Below are 15821 nucleotides of genomic sequence, written 5' to 3'. Positions count from 1 at the left end.
GCAGAGACATCATCTTGCCAACAAAAGTGTGTATATTCAAGGCTATGGTTTTCCCAGTTGCAATGTATGGCTATGAAAGTTGGACCGTAAGGAAGGCTGAGCACCAAAGAATTGAGGCTTTTGAACTATGGTGCTGGAGAAGACTCCTGAGAGTCCCTTGGACTGCAAGGCGGTCAAACCAGTCAGTGCTAGAGGAGATCAACCCTGACTGCTCTTTAGAAGGCCAGATCCTGAAGATGAAACTCAAATACTTTGGTCACCTAATGCGAAGGAAGGACTCACTGGAGAAGAACCTAATTCTGGGAACAATTGAGGGCAAAAGAAGAAGGGGACGACAGAGAACGAGGTGGCTGGATGGAATCACTGGAGCAGTCAGCGTGAGCGTAAATGGACTTCAGGGAATGGTAGAAAACAGGAAGGAAGGAGGAACGTTGTTCATGGAGTCACAATGGATCCGACACGACCTCGCAACCAACAACAACAAACAAGTTTGCAGTTCCTTTGATTACATGTAAAATCAAATGTAAAAAAGATGTTGAGACTCTGGAAAGAGTGCAGAGAAGAGCAACAAAGATGATTAGGGGACTGGAGGATAAAACATATGAAGAACGGTTGCAGAAACTGGGTATGTCTAGTTTAACAAAAAGAAGGACTAGGGGAGACATGATAGCTGTGTTCCAATATCTCAGGGGCTGCCACAAAGAAGAGGGAGTCAGGCTGTTCTCCAAAGCACCTGAGGGTAGAACAAGAAGCAATGGGTGGAAACTGATCAAAGAAAGAAGCAACTTAGAACTAAGGAGAAATTTCCTGACAGTTAGAACAATTAATAAGTGGAACGACTTGCCTTCAGAAGTTGTGAATGCTCCAGCACTGGAAATTTTTAAGAAAATGTTGGATAACCATCTGACTGAGATGGTGTAGGGTTTTCTGCCTGGGCAGGGGGTTGGACTAGAAGGCCTCCAAGGTCCCTTCCAACTCTGATGTTATGTTATGTTAAACATATCTGTATTTTCCCTTAATTAATATTATTCATCCAGTTAATATTATTACTTAATATGATTATTACACAATAATCAGATGATCTATTGTGTGAAAAGAAATATTCATATTTTACAAGCATGAATTTGTAGGCAGAGTTTTCTTTCCCCTAAGTTGCAGCAAGATTTGCCATTGAGCCTTTGAGGCACTGCAAATTTATAACCCACAGAGTTAATCAATCTGCATTCAGCAGTTTAAACAGTTTAAATAGAACCTCTGTGTGTGTGTGTGGTTGTTTTTTTGTTGTTGTTTTTTTGTAAACAAGTTTTATTAGAATTTTTCTTTCATCATACATATTTTAGGAACAGAGTGTTGACCGGGTCACATCTTTTACATCTTATATATATCAATCTTTATAATCTATTCCAATCTTCCCATTTTTCCATATTCTCCTTTTATATAATTCTTTATCTCAAATTAATCATTTTTCATCATATCTTGTTATTTCAGCTTCTGCCATATTGTTCTTTTTTTTCCAAGTACATGTTACATATTTCCAATTTCAGCCACAATATTCTTTTTCCATATTTCTTTATCTTATCATAATTTCTTCTTAATACATAAACAGTATCACTATCCACCCTTAATTCCTAATCTCTTACAATAACATCAATTAATTATCTTATTTCTCCATCACAAAATATATTTCTCAGAATTCCCATCCCACTTTTTAACATTTCAACTTTATCTCTTAATTTAAATTATCTTCAAAATTAAACCAAATTGCCATTTCACATTTCATCTGCTATTCTGTTTTACTATAAGCAATTTACATCGTCATATTCAAATCTTACATTAAAACCCTTTAACTTAGTTGACCATCCACAGTTAATAATATTAATATAGTTCCATTAAATCTATTAATATGTACCTTATTTCCTTTCCGCCTTTCCACTAATCTTCCTTCTTTAACCATTTTCTCTTGGTCTCTCCAAAATTCCACTTCTTCATAATTTTCTCCTTTTATCCCATTCTCTTAACTTTTTCTTTTTTTCTTTTTATATTTATTAGATCTTTTTTTCTGAATCCTTTTTCTCACCTTTAGATATATTATTTGAATAGTTCTCCCCAAGCTTTCTCCTAATCTCTTTCCACTATTTCCCTCTTTACGCTTTGATTGATTCTTTTTTGGGGGATGTTCCCCTCTATCCACTCTTTTTTTGCCACTGTAAATCCCAGTGAAATCATCTAACTCAGGGGTGGGTTCTAATTTTTTTTTACTACCGGTTCTGTGGGCATGGCTTATTTTGTGGGCATGGGTTGATGGTCATGTGATTGGGTGGGCATGGCCAATTCAATGGCACTCACGTCAAGTCCCACCCCTCCCAGCCATTCCTTATCACACCCAGACTCAACATATCTATAGTTCTGTAAAAAAAAATTCAACTTTATTATCGACATACTATAGATGAACTTTCATGAACCACTGAAAGGAGAAAATGGCTCACAAGCTTTGCCCAAGTGTATGATAGGCAACAGGCTTTTAAGCGGCTGCCAGAAAGAAGGGGGGCAATGTATTTTCCAAAGGACCAGAAGGCAAAACATGAAGCAATGGATGGAAACTGAACAAAGAGAGAAGCAACCTAAAACTAAGGAGAAACTTCCTGACACTGTGAACCAATACAGGTGCAGAAATATTTCAGTCATAATTTCACGTATAAAATAGCCATTCATGTAATACAACCTGCATATTGTTCAAAACAGTCATTAGTATTATGGCTGATGTTTGACAGCAAGCCTAAAAGTCAAAGGTTACAAGAGTGCTTCTTTCTCTATATGTATACAAAACATCATATGTATACAAAATGTCATATACCAGGAATAGCATATTAAGATGGACTTATGCAGTGGTGGGTTTCAAAAATTTTTACTGCTCTGTGGGTGTGACTTGGTGGGCTTGGCGTAACAGGCATGACAGGGGAAGGATACTGCAAAATCCCCATTCCCTCCCCACCCCACTAACCTGCTCTGGGAAGGAATCAAACTCCCCCACTCTTCATTTCCCCAAATAAAATATTACTCATAAGAAAAGGCTCCCAAAAAAGCAAGGAAAAATCAAGCTGCCAACAAGGAAACTGCCTGATACCTATTCCACATTCCTGCCAGCTGCATAAAGAAAACTTTCTAAGAAAAAAAACTACCGGTGCTTAGAGATAATAGAAAGTGGAAGCCGGAAATTCGACTCCATTTACAAGGAGGCAGAAAATTCATTCAAGGCAGGATATTTCACAATGGAAATTGCCCAAACCTTTTTAAAAACACAAAGCCCAGGTTGCACGAATCCCCAAACTTCAAAAACATAGAACTATATAAGAATTCCTCCTCTTATCCAGTTTGTTGTTCAGCTGACCCAGAAACGAACTGCTGAATGTCACTTCACTTCTGCAACTAAAAACCTCCTTCCAGCAGCTGTGTCATTTTTTCCCCCCTTCTTCTTTGCCAAGTGATCTCCTGGTTGAGAAGCGAGTCCTGATTTTTTCATTCCAGCCAATCACTTGGGAGGCTTTTTGGCTTCTCAATTTAAAGCGATGGGTGTCTTGTTTTTTTCCCTCTTCTTTGTCAAGTGAGCCCTGATTTTTTCCTTCTACCCAATCAGCTGGGAGTCAGGAGGCAGTGAATAGATTGGGGGCGGGGCCAGGCAGAGGTGGTATTTACCAGTTCTCCAAACTACTCAAAATTTTTACTATCGGTTCGCAAGAACCGGGGAGAACCGGTAGCAACCCACCACTGATCTAACTGGTTTTTGCATTAAATTCCTTTTCCTTCAATATTATTTTCTTGCTGCTCATTTATAGTCTCTTTTACCACCTTCTCCCCTATTTCCTGTTCTGTTTATTCCAACAAAATTTCTGACTTTTTATTATCCTTTAGTGATTCATGCATATTTTTAAACATCTCAATTAATTCCTCACACATCCAAGACTCCATATTGCCAATTTAAGAAAATGTTAAAGCTTTTGAGTTATATCACTTTTAATTAAAACTTAAAATCCATCTAGTCTCTTTTTGTTTTCAAATAATGTCCAGTTCAAATATTTATCCTGTCCGCTCCAAATTAAATATTTGTTATCTTCCACAGCTGTTGAGAATCGAAACCAAGCAATGTAGCAAGACAAATACTCCTTAAAAGTTCTCAGTTTCCAAATTATCTTTCAGTAGTCATGGTCACAGCTGTACTTTCTCTTCTATTTTCCAACAAATATTGCAGTACTCTCTTTCCACCAGCAGACGTCTCTCTCAAATCCACAATATTCTCAAACCAACTAAATGCCAAATCTGTCAAAAATGTTTTAACTCCTCCTAAAAAATACTTTTCCTTGGGTTCTTTTCTTTTGTTATTTTTAGTTTCTCCAAATCCGATTTTAAATACGAAAACTTTCTTGGGCTTTAGTATTTTAGCCTCCTCTTTGTTCTTCTGTCTCCATAGAATTTCCCAAATGCCAATTAGCCACTCATTTCAGCTCCGGGACACCTTTTAATGTTCCAGTTCAAAATTTCTTTTACCTGTGAGTTGGCCAATCACTCACCCGGTACCAGCACTCCATTCAAACATTGCTCCTGCACAAAGACTTAGTCCGGTTGCCCCAGCTTCAGAGCAATAATTTTACAATGGCCGCCACATCCACCGCCAGTCTGAAGAGCTGTTTCTGACCTTTCGAGGAACTTGCTTGTTCCTCTTGGTCATTCAAGACGCCTCTCCTTCTTCATTGTCCCTACAGGATGGTTCCGGTCCAAGAAACCCCTGACAGCAGTTTGTCCAGCTGGATTTTCGCAGAGCTCATCAGAGCCCACTATTTTTCCAGCCGGTCTTGCTGCAACGCTTCCGGTTTCTCTGTGTGCTTGTCTGGAAAACGTAACTAAGGTTCATTTGGTCTGTTTGCCTCTCCAACTCCTAAGATTCATAAAAGGCAACATCCGAGTATATACTTTTGGCTTGTATCAAAGAAATGTTAAAATAATATAAATACAAGCTAAAAAACAACAACTACAAAATAACCTTTGAGACCTGCCTCTGAATTGGAACTCTGGATGTGCAGGAAACAAAAACCACTAGATGTTTTAGATAGTAACACAGGGAAGGGGCAGCAAGTTTAAAAAAATATTATAATATATACTTTTAGTTTGTAAAATTGCTAATTAGGCTATGTGTTATGTATTTGGTTGAAATATTGTAGATCATTTTTAGATATTAACATGAATGAAGAATACATGTACATCGGGGTGTCAAACTTGATTTCATTGAGACCATATCAGGGTTGTGTTTGATCTCGGGAAGGGGCGTGGCCATCTCAATATCATTCGTGTTGGGGCACCTGTGGTGGCCCAAGCACTCTGCTAGCAAAAACAGGCTCCCAAGCTCCAATTTCAGCTGTGACAGCCTCCTGCATCCCTCTGCCAGCGAAAATGCCGCAAGCTTCGTTTTTGCTGGCAGAGGCACCACAGGATGGTCATTTTCTGTTTCCAGGGTGGCCCTGCAGGCCAGATCTAAGCACCCCACAGGCTGGATCTGGCCCCCGAGCCTTGAGTTTGACACCCCTGATGTACATATACACACAAATACTGCAAGTAGTGTTCATTTAGCAACTGCAATTGGGACTAACAGCCATTAAATGAAGCAATTGCTAAGTGTAACCACAACTTAACTTTAACATTGTAAACCGCCCAGAGTTACTCTATGGTAAGTTGGGTGACCAATAAATTTAATAAATAAATAAATTGTGGTTATGATCTCACTTTAGCTTTCCTTTCCTTTATAAACCTACAAATGTTGTAAATGCGAGGACTGGTCATAAAGTTCTTTTTTCATCACTGTTGTAACTGCAGATGATCACTAAATGAGGCAATTGCTAAATGAGGACTACCTGTAAGGTATACCTGTAAGGTATATAGAATATATATGAGCAATTATTGGGGGGAGGGACAGATGAAACAAATAAGAGCATATGCATCATCACAACAGTATGCACTATAAATGATGCAAGTTATGTACTTGCATTAGATGTCATTTTTGCTATCAAGTCAAGATACAGAGGCCATTATATTGACATGATTGTGGCTTGTTCAAAGTGCCTATGACATGGGTATCAAATTTGCTGCGTCACGTTGCTGTCACATGACATTTCATGACATTTTTTTCCTTCACGGAGCTGGGGTGGGCGTGGCTTGCACATGATGCATTTGGCCTGTGGGCCACCAGTTTGACACCCCTGACCTATGAGAATATAGCTTCCATAATTTCTCAACCAGCATATTGACTTGTTGATGGTAGGAATTACAAGCCAGTGTTTGGAAAGAAATAAATTGGGGACTTTTTTTAAAAAAAAAAATTTGCTTTTTATGCATTCTGTAAGAGAACAACTGGCAGAGCCAGGAGTGGTGGTGATGAAAAGAAGGAACAGCCTAGAATCATTACCTAGTCACAAATGAGGTTGACTGCCATTGACCCTTATCTAACATTAACCACTTGCTGACCTGTGAGAAGATTCTTGTGCATAGGCTTTTAGCAATAAAGCAGTGAAATTGAATTTCCCTATGTGGACTTGGTCTTTCATGCCTGACATATTCATCTGTTCTCATCTCACCATTAAAAAAAATGTAGGACAAATCATCTAAACACTGAAAACAGCAGATTAGTAACTGTGATAGGAACTAGGGAGCCATCTGATAGAGCTCTATATATGTTTTACTAAGAACAAACAAGTTGTCTAAAACTAATCAGGAATGCATTATAAATGAAATGTTATCCCATTTACCGATATCAAGATCTAAAAAGAAGTAGAGATGGTGAATCACAGCTGTTACCAAAGATGCAATTCTTAAGTGCAACTAATATTGCACTGTCATTTACAAGATAAAACAAGCTACTTTTCTTGCATAATTTCATGTGGTATAAAACTGATAATAGCAACAGTTCCCATAAAAGATAATGTGAAGACATCAATGATAGAAAAGTACAGGTGAAATCAGACAGTCAAGCAAGAAGAAAGTAGGTAGAAGCAGGAAAAAATGATGGGGACAAAATGTAACATTAAATTGCTGGTGTAAAAGTAGAATGTATTTAGGTGACTGGTAAGTTATCTTCCTTCAGAACATCTGGACCATCTTTGTGTCATCCATGTTTCTTTCCAAAATGAGAGACAGGTTAAGAGTTCCAAAACATATGGAGAAGTTCAAGTTGCTTCACTCTGATCAAGAGGTATTTAGAATCAGTAAAAGGAAACTGTCATTCACTTATCGGTCCATATCTTTCTGTCTTTAGTATCTTCACTGCCCAGTCTAAGCCAGCTTCTTGTACCTGTCATCATTAGTTTGGTCTCTTTATATTTTAGTCCTATTTTTTCACTGGATTCCTTGAGTTTTAGGACTACAGTCTTTTGCATTTTTGACTGTCAGACTTGCATCATAAGTTAAGTGCAGGCAATTGATGTTTCTTCCTCCAGTTTTAAAAAGTCTCTTCTTCCAAACCTGTTTCCCTTAATAGAATATTAATATTCTTCTTAATATTCAGAATATAGCCTGAATAATATACAGAATTATCTTCCATTTACTTCTTTGTTTTTAACTTAAATAATAGCTTTAGATTTGGACTCCTGGTAAGAAATATAACTCTGGTTAAGGAGCTAGTTTGTTTCCCTTTATATAATGTGGAAAAAATAAAATTTGCTCCTGATGCCAATATTTTGATTCATGAGTGTGGCTATTTGAAAATGGCAGCTTCAGACCAATTATTTGGGGGGAGGCAATTGTTGGAGGAAATAGCTTAAACCCTATTCTGCATGTTCCAGCATTCTGATCCTGTTCATATTATACACAGATACACTGCTTTTGTAATGTAAAAACACAGTAATTCAATGTCAAATCACACTCCAAACATACTTTAAGTCATACCATTTCCAGGCTTTATAAATGCATCAGAAACACTGGGTATTAAACTAATATCATTAGACCTTCTTTGAATAGATGTTGAGGAGAAACCTAGCAAGCCACATAAAAGTGACCTCTCTACCTGTGGGTTAGCCTACCCTAAGGGCATATTATCTGATAAACTCCCAATGTGAAACATTTAAAATCTCAACATTGCAAGCCAGATTAGCTGTGACAGCTTTCATTAATAGAGCCTTAGCTATAGTGCATCTAAAATTGGCTAACAAGATTTTAATAGAAGACGAAGTTTAATGATCACATTTAATGATCTCAGCAGCCACTGCCCTTTGCAGCAGATGCTCATTACTTTTAAAAGATTTCTTCTGTGGCTATTGCATGGCTGTGCCCCAAAGAAATAGTGCAGATATAAGCTCTGTAGCAGTGTGTGTATAACACAAAGAGGCTTGATTTGAACGTGCATAATTGAGAGAAGGTCAAGTGCATATTCTGCAGTAATGACATTGAGCATTCTCTGCTTATCATAAATTATGCCAAATAAGCACTTATGTAGTGAGAAGGGGATGCCAATATAAAGACAAGAGGAGAGGATAATATGTAAATTTCACAAGCTTGAGGATCTCTTTATGTACCATACTGTAATAAACAGCTCTTTTTTAGTAAGTTTATGCTGTTTGGGCTCCTGAGGCAAGTGGCAGGTAGGAAAGAGAAAATAAAGAAACAGCAGTGCAAGGAAAGATCTGCTATTCTTTCATGACTGCATAACCAATCTGCACAGAATTTTCTCCTTCTAATTCATCCTCTCCCTGTGGAGACATTGCTCAAGTTCTTTTTATAAGCAAGGAAAAGAAGCAAAACAGATCTGCAAAACAGATATTGAATATATTCGTTTTCGTGAAGCTGCCAAAATGATAGGAAATACAAATTAATTGCACAAATTATAATCAAACTATTCAATATTGTGAAACAAATAATTAACACTTGTAATGGTTGGGTATACATTGGTTTACAGATAATTTCACCATGATGTCATATAGTAATCTATCAGCAATTGTGATGTCATGTCTGAAACAATATTTCAAAACACCTTTCATATCACCTTTTGAAAGGATGTTTCCTTTCCTTAAGTGAGATCACTTTTTAAAGGAGCTTAGAAAACAAGGTTGACAATCAGTTCTTGTGTCAGTCAAGAATAATTAATGATACCAATTATAAAATGAACATTGTATCATGTATATGTCATCTTTCAAATAAACATAAGATTTCCTTCAAGCTAATGCTATTTTAGCTAAATCAAAGACTTTATACCCTTAATATAATTTTAATAGTTCTCAGAAAGCAGGATTAAAATAAATTATAACAGGAGAATAAGAGGTAAGACAGCATGACAAACAGCAAAATTAATTTTAAATGAATGAGGCTTTGTTTGAATTGCCTTTTTAAGCAAAACAACCTGATCCACTTTTCCAGTGGTAATGTACAAATAATAATGTTATCCTTCAGAATTCAGATGCTTGGCAACTGACTCATATATATGTGACTGTTGCAGTATCCCAGAGTCATGTGATCACTTTTTGCAACCTTATGACAAGAAAACTCAATGGGAAGTCAGATTCATTTAACAACCATGTCACTAACTTAACAATTGCAGTGATTCACTTAACATCTTTGGCAAAAAGAGGTAATAAAATGTGGCAAAATTCACTTAACAAATGTTTCATTTAGCAATAGAAATTTTGGGCTCAATTGTAGTCATAAGTCGAGGACTCTCTGTAAATAAAGCTTTTTTTTAATTTCATGTGCTATTTTTAGAGTGCTTCTCCTTTCCTCCCCTTCAAAAGCCAAGCACAACTGCCATTCTGAAAAAGGTGCACATCAGATAAAGATAAAAAGTGAACAGTATACATATTTTATACATTGAAAATTATAATTAATATTTTAAATGCGTTCCGTACTTGGATTTCATGCTGTGTTTTTAAAATAGATAAATGCCTGTGGAACTAAAATAGACCTATGCATGCATGTAGAACTAAAATTGCTGACTGTCCCAAAGGTGCTTTTTCAGGAGGCAACTAGACTTCTTGTAATTGTTCTGATCCAGCTCCCCAAACATAACAAACCCTTTGAAGTTAACTCAAAGATTCCTTTATTAGGAGCCCCAGCAGCCCCGGCAAAATGTTTCTCTTTCACCGCTGGCTAAGAAGTCCATCCGGATGGAAAATGAATAGTTGCCTGCCACATCTATTCATCTCTGTCCCCTGCCTTTTATCCCCAGATCTAGGGTGGGGCTTCACTAGCAGCGGTGGCTCTTCCTTCCCAAGGATCAGCCAATGGATTTTCACTGCTCTCCTTTCCTCTGCCTTCTGCACATTACGCGTCAGGCACTGGACCCAGCTGTTCCTCCTCTTCCTCATTAGACACTTCCAGACCTAGGAGCTGTTGACTCTCCATCTGAGGGCTGACGGATGGCCCAGGCCTCTCTCTCTCTCTCTCTGCCAGCTCCATTCCCTCTTCCCCCTTGGACCTCTCAGGTTGCCTTGATGCTGACCCTGACTCCCATGCCTCCTCCTCCTCCTCTGATTTGGCTGCAGGAGAGGCCAGCGGCTGATAGGCTACAATAGTAATTCTTTGAAGACATCTCACTTCTCACTTCAAGAAACTTCTTCAGCTCTGACTAGATGGTGGGGAACAGAAGTTTTTTTAAGCCCCCAGGGTCACCTGAGTAGTGCAAATGACCCTGAGGAGCCAGATAAACGTCCATATGGCCTCAACGACTCTTTAAAAGAATGCAAATGACCAGCTGTCTTCAAGGTGTATAAATCCTTCCATTCCCCACATCCAGTGAGAGATGGACAACCATGACCTGGATGACTAAGAATCTCCATAGACAAATAGACTGACTTATCTCTAATTTTGGAATGGAATGTTTCAAAAATATATCTTATCTATATTTTAGGGGGAGTCTGTTATTTCAGGAGAAAGAGAGAAAATAACAGAATAGAAATTAAATCTCAGAAAAAATAAATGGTGCTTAACAGGAGGTATGCTTCTACAGTATACTTCTCTTTCAGATATATCAGTTTCTTAAATTTCTTCAATCACAGAATTTGAATTTCTGCCATCCAACCTGAATTTGAGGAAGCTGGCTGCACCCTATATCCTCAAGCTATTTACATTGTGTATATGAGTTATGTTACAAAAGTGAGTTTTGGACGAAGATGCTCATCCCTGAAACTCTCAAAGAGTCTATAGGCCACTATAAAATAGGATGGGACTATGCGCCTTTGGCATATAACCTTGGTGGCCACATGACCATGGAAATTGTCTTTGGACAACATTGGGTCCCTTGGCCAAGAAATGGAGATAATACCACGCCCAGACATGACAGGCAGGGAAACCTTTACCTTTATGTACCATTCCAAGTTCCTTGTATACAATAAAATATAACAAAAATATTAAAGATCAGCTGCATCAATCAATATGTTACGAAGTGTTGACAATAAGGCAAAGTAGAGTAACATGATGTGATAGAATGTAATCCAAATTCCCGTGAGGGAGCAAGTGCATTCTAGAGGAGCAAAAGACAGAGAAATGTAGAGAATTTGTGTGGAAGGAAGAGAATTAAGACAGCTCCTTTCTAAGAGTTCTCAGAATATATATTTAATGGTGAAAACAGTCTGCTTTGGTTTGGCAAGAGTTCTGCCTAAAGGTGAGAAACAATAAAGGAAACTGCATAGAAGAACTTCAGCATGTCTTTCTTGGTTTTTGGAGTCTGACACTTAATGTCTTTTCAATAGTACACTTTTTAATAAAAACTCTTTATTATAAACTGAAATGGTACATTCCAGAATGGATGACATCAAAACCAGACTCAGGATTATAGCCAAGAAAATTGCCACTAGGGCGTGGGGTTTCAAATGTTATGGTAATGTCACCACCTAAAATGATAAGTTTGCATGAAACCCATCCTCACCTCCTTAATAAAATTAATGATTTCATTACAGTTAGTGTTCTTTATTTTCATAATTACATTTTCAAATGCATATCATTGGGAATTCTGAAATTCTGGTATGCTATGCCGGATATAGGCTTAATCAGACAAAACAAGAAACATAGCTCACAGTGGGTTTTGATATTGGTCCCACTTCATTTGCATGTTTGATTAATAAGAAATTGTGATACCTTGCCCCCAATTGTTTTCACTCCCTGGAATCCTGATCCATAGTTTGAGAACTCCTACTGTATAGATATCTGCAGGTAATAAAGTGATATAATGATATGTTGGAATAATCTTGAGGGACAAGGTGAAGAGATGCTGCCTAGGGAATAAGCAGACAAGAGAGGGAGGAGCCTGTAGTTGCTTAACAGTTAGAGAAAGAAACTTAAGAAAGACCCACCATAATTGATCAGGCTGTAAAAAACAATTTGTACTTTCAGACTCACAAGATTCTGTTAACATAGCCTTACAATAAATAGAATTAGCTCATCAGGTCATATTTCCTGTCTGGCGTACTTTGGAGGACATACAAGTGAAGCTAGACAGGTCCACAAAAGATCAGCAATGAAATGGAAAGTTAATCATCTGATTAAACCTGAATCTTCTGTTATTTTTTGGGAAGTTTCTTACCCCTGCAAGAGACTTCTGCGCTAACGTATTTTCTGCATTAGCCAATAAGGTACTACATAGCCATAAGGTAACTATCAATGGATCATTCACTCATCTGCAGGTAGCCCTGTTAAAATTTGCCAAGTTAAAATTGGCAACTAATCACAACTATGCCATCCTTGAACAGTTTGCCGAGTGAATAATTGCTAAAGCAATGGTGCAAAAGGAGGATTTTTTTTTCTCATTAAAAAAACAAAACTTCCAAACAGGATTTTTCAGTTTTAAATGTCTGTGTAAGTTCTTTAATATTTCAATGGTGTTAACCTAACAAACTGCTATTACATGGTGTACAATAGCTGGAAAATTGCCAGATGGCTATAGCGTTACTTGTAAATCCTATAAAATTTGGATATGTGACAAGAATGTGGGTGACACATTTTTTATGTGTTGATTGAGCTCATATTTTAAAAATTGTATAAAATAAACATCTCTGCCCTTCTTCCCAGCAGGCAGCACAGAAATCTGCTCTCCCGGTTCTATCTGACAGGTACATTTTGTTGTTTTTATGAATTATAAATTGCTCTGTGAAATGCTGAATCCTATTTATTGTGGCATATAACTCATAATTGGATTTTGTCCCTGAAGTATCTCCGAACTGGGGTATTAAACATTTTGCATGTTTGGATTTGTCATGCACGCATAGAATTTATTGTAGAAAGAGGTAAGTCATAGTCTTCCTGCATTTCATACCAAAAAACCCTGGTTGTGGCATGAAACTATGAAGAGATGAAAGTAGATGAATCAAGTAGTAAATGCATCAGTTTAGCAGTTGCTTTGTGAATATCTGGGCTCATTTCACAGCATTAAGGATGCAATTTATTTCAGAATTTCCTGTTTTCATTTTATTTGATTTTTTTTTATGGTGGAAATCATCCAGGTGTTGATCTATGTCCATAAAATGGTATATTCTCTTCCAAATGGTTTGAGACTTATTCTGTATTTTTTAAGACTGTTTTTAAAACAGTCATTGTTGATGCTAAATGATCCTTCTAATTTTGGCCAGTCTTTTTCTCAGGTCAAATTTCTATTAGTATGTCTGAGATGCTGCATTATTTATCTCTAAATGGCATTCAGACACATGCTTGTTTGTCAATAGATAGCTTTACCTTATGTAACTCTCAGTGAAACTGCTGGAATTTTAGAAAAGTCCTTTTGGTAACTTAGTTTTGATATTGTTTTAGATTTAGGAAATAGGGGGCATTATTAGCGGAAGTATATTTGATTGCACTTTTACTGAGAAAAGACTCAAAAGAACAACAACAAAAAATTATTAGATTTATATTGATCCAGAAATAAGGCACTGTGTCATGAATCAAAATAAATTTCCCCTTGTCCTCTTGGCAGGAATATCAATTCTTCTGCCCACACTCATATGCCTCCCCGAAAATAAGAAATAGTACACTTTCTAAGGCAGCAAAACAGAGTTTGTTGCCATTTAGAATGAATTATGCATTGTTCATGGACAAATTACATTTCTTTGTGAACTAAGCCTAAAACCATGAAAACAATCCCATCCCTGCTGACAAATGTTTGCTGATATGTTTACTTGATGGGAAGGGGAAGGATAAAAAAACCCTTCTTTTTGCAAATAGATCAAAATTTGAATGGTTTGAATTGTATCGAAGAGGAGGATTGGTCCTGAGAAACAGATGTTTGCAAGTTTATATGATAAATATGGGATTTCTAGGAAGAAAAAATGCTGCCATATTCCAGTTTTGAATGCATAGAAGGTTCCCTCTCTCCTTGTCAGGACTCCACTCCAATCTGCTAGCATAGAACAGATCCTACAATCTAGAATAGCCTGCTGCAATGCTTTGTCAGATGCACTGATCTACACATTTCATCATTCCAGTCAGCATGAGCAGGGATTGTGAAGTGGTTTAGTTAATCTGGCAGAAAGTTGGCTGCCTACTCTATGTACTGCCAAACAACATTTAAATGGACAGTGGGAAACTTATAATCCTTCAGATATTGCTGAATATTGCTAAACTGATAAATCTATTTGCAAATTATTGATCTATATGGTACATTAATGACAAAATAGTTAACAGGAAGAACAATAATAATAATAAAAAAGACAAGTTAAGGTTTCAAAACTCTATGTTAACAAATTGTTATTATAATCCACACATAGAAAATTTGCCAGAGTATTTTATCTATCCCAAATCATCCCAAAAATTAAGAGTAATTTGTCCTGGATCAAATGTCCATATTTTTTTCTTAACACTATATTTTATGGATTGTTGTTCAATTAAATATAGTTGTCTCTACAGTGGGTCTATCTTCCGAACACAGTCTATATACTGTAGAAGAGATTTCCAGTTAGGTATAATAAATTGATTCTCTAATTTCCCTCAGTCCTCATAAGAAAGAAAAATTTGTCACTTCCCCATTTAGTCAGGCTTCTAGTATTGTAAAAAAAATGCATGCTTGAACTTCAAAGAAATGCATAAAATTGGCTCAGTTAGTTGTCCAGTTATGGAGTCCATATCTCTTTGGTCTGCAACTTTCATATCAGAGTCCTTTTGTGAATCTAATTTCTCCAAAACTACGTGCCTCTGCATATTTTCCAGAGCCATTATTATCTCATTAGCCTTTTTTAAAAAATATTTCAGCTAAAAGTTGTATGCTACCAAAAAGTATTTTCTTAGATTTCAGCCACAATTGCTTGTCTGTAATTTGATACATTGCTACTCTGAAATTTGATCAGGGAACAAAGAACACTGAAGCAGAAGGAAACAGAAAAGATTATTTTCTGGATATTTCAATCCAAGATTAAAAGAAAAATTCAAAAGAAATAAACTCCAAATATTTGCATATACAAATAATTACAAAAATCCTATAGTGAGAATCCAGTAATAATCTAAATCAAATGAAAGGACTGTAACCATTCAGAAACACACCATGTTTTCTTATGGACAGAATGAAGGTTATTCAAAACAACAACAGAAATTGAAGGGAAAGAAAAAGAACAAAATAGGTAGAGTGCAGCAGGGGGTTGAAATAAATCTGCATTCAAACAGCTGATCAACTTTTAAAGACAAAAAGCAAAGTAAAACAATAAATTCAAAAAGTTAAAGTTAAAACCCAGTCTTGCTTAGAAAACAAAACTGCTGACAGGAAGATGGATTTGCCCAATGACTTTCCAACCACTCCCAGAGAGACTTGGAATCTTCAAGACTCCCCTTCCCAGGTGGGTCCATGGCAGTCCAAAAGCCATCTTGGGTCATTCCTA

The 15821-nt window shown here is 36.9% G+C and overlaps 1 protein-coding gene across 1 annotated transcript in view; it reads left to right on the top strand.

Annotated features, from left to right (window-relative positions):
- The window catches only part of AFF3 (ALF transcription elongation factor 3), a 284542-nt gene that overhangs the window by 206013 nt on the left and 62708 nt on the right, over window positions 1-15821 (top strand). The window contains exon 10 of the mRNA XM_058186246.1: window positions 13033-13073. Within this exon, the coding sequence (XP_058042229.1) occupies window positions 13033-13073 (41 nt within the window). The remainder of the gene's footprint in view (window positions 1-13032; window positions 13074-15821) is intronic.

This window comes from Ahaetulla prasina, chromosome 5, assembly GCF_028640845.1.
Source record: "Ahaetulla prasina isolate Xishuangbanna chromosome 5, ASM2864084v1, whole genome shotgun sequence".
In the NCBI taxonomy this organism is placed as follows: domain Eukaryota; kingdom Metazoa; phylum Chordata; class Lepidosauria; order Squamata; family Colubridae; genus Ahaetulla; species Ahaetulla prasina.
This window is presented reverse-complemented; position numbering and strand designations above follow the sequence as displayed.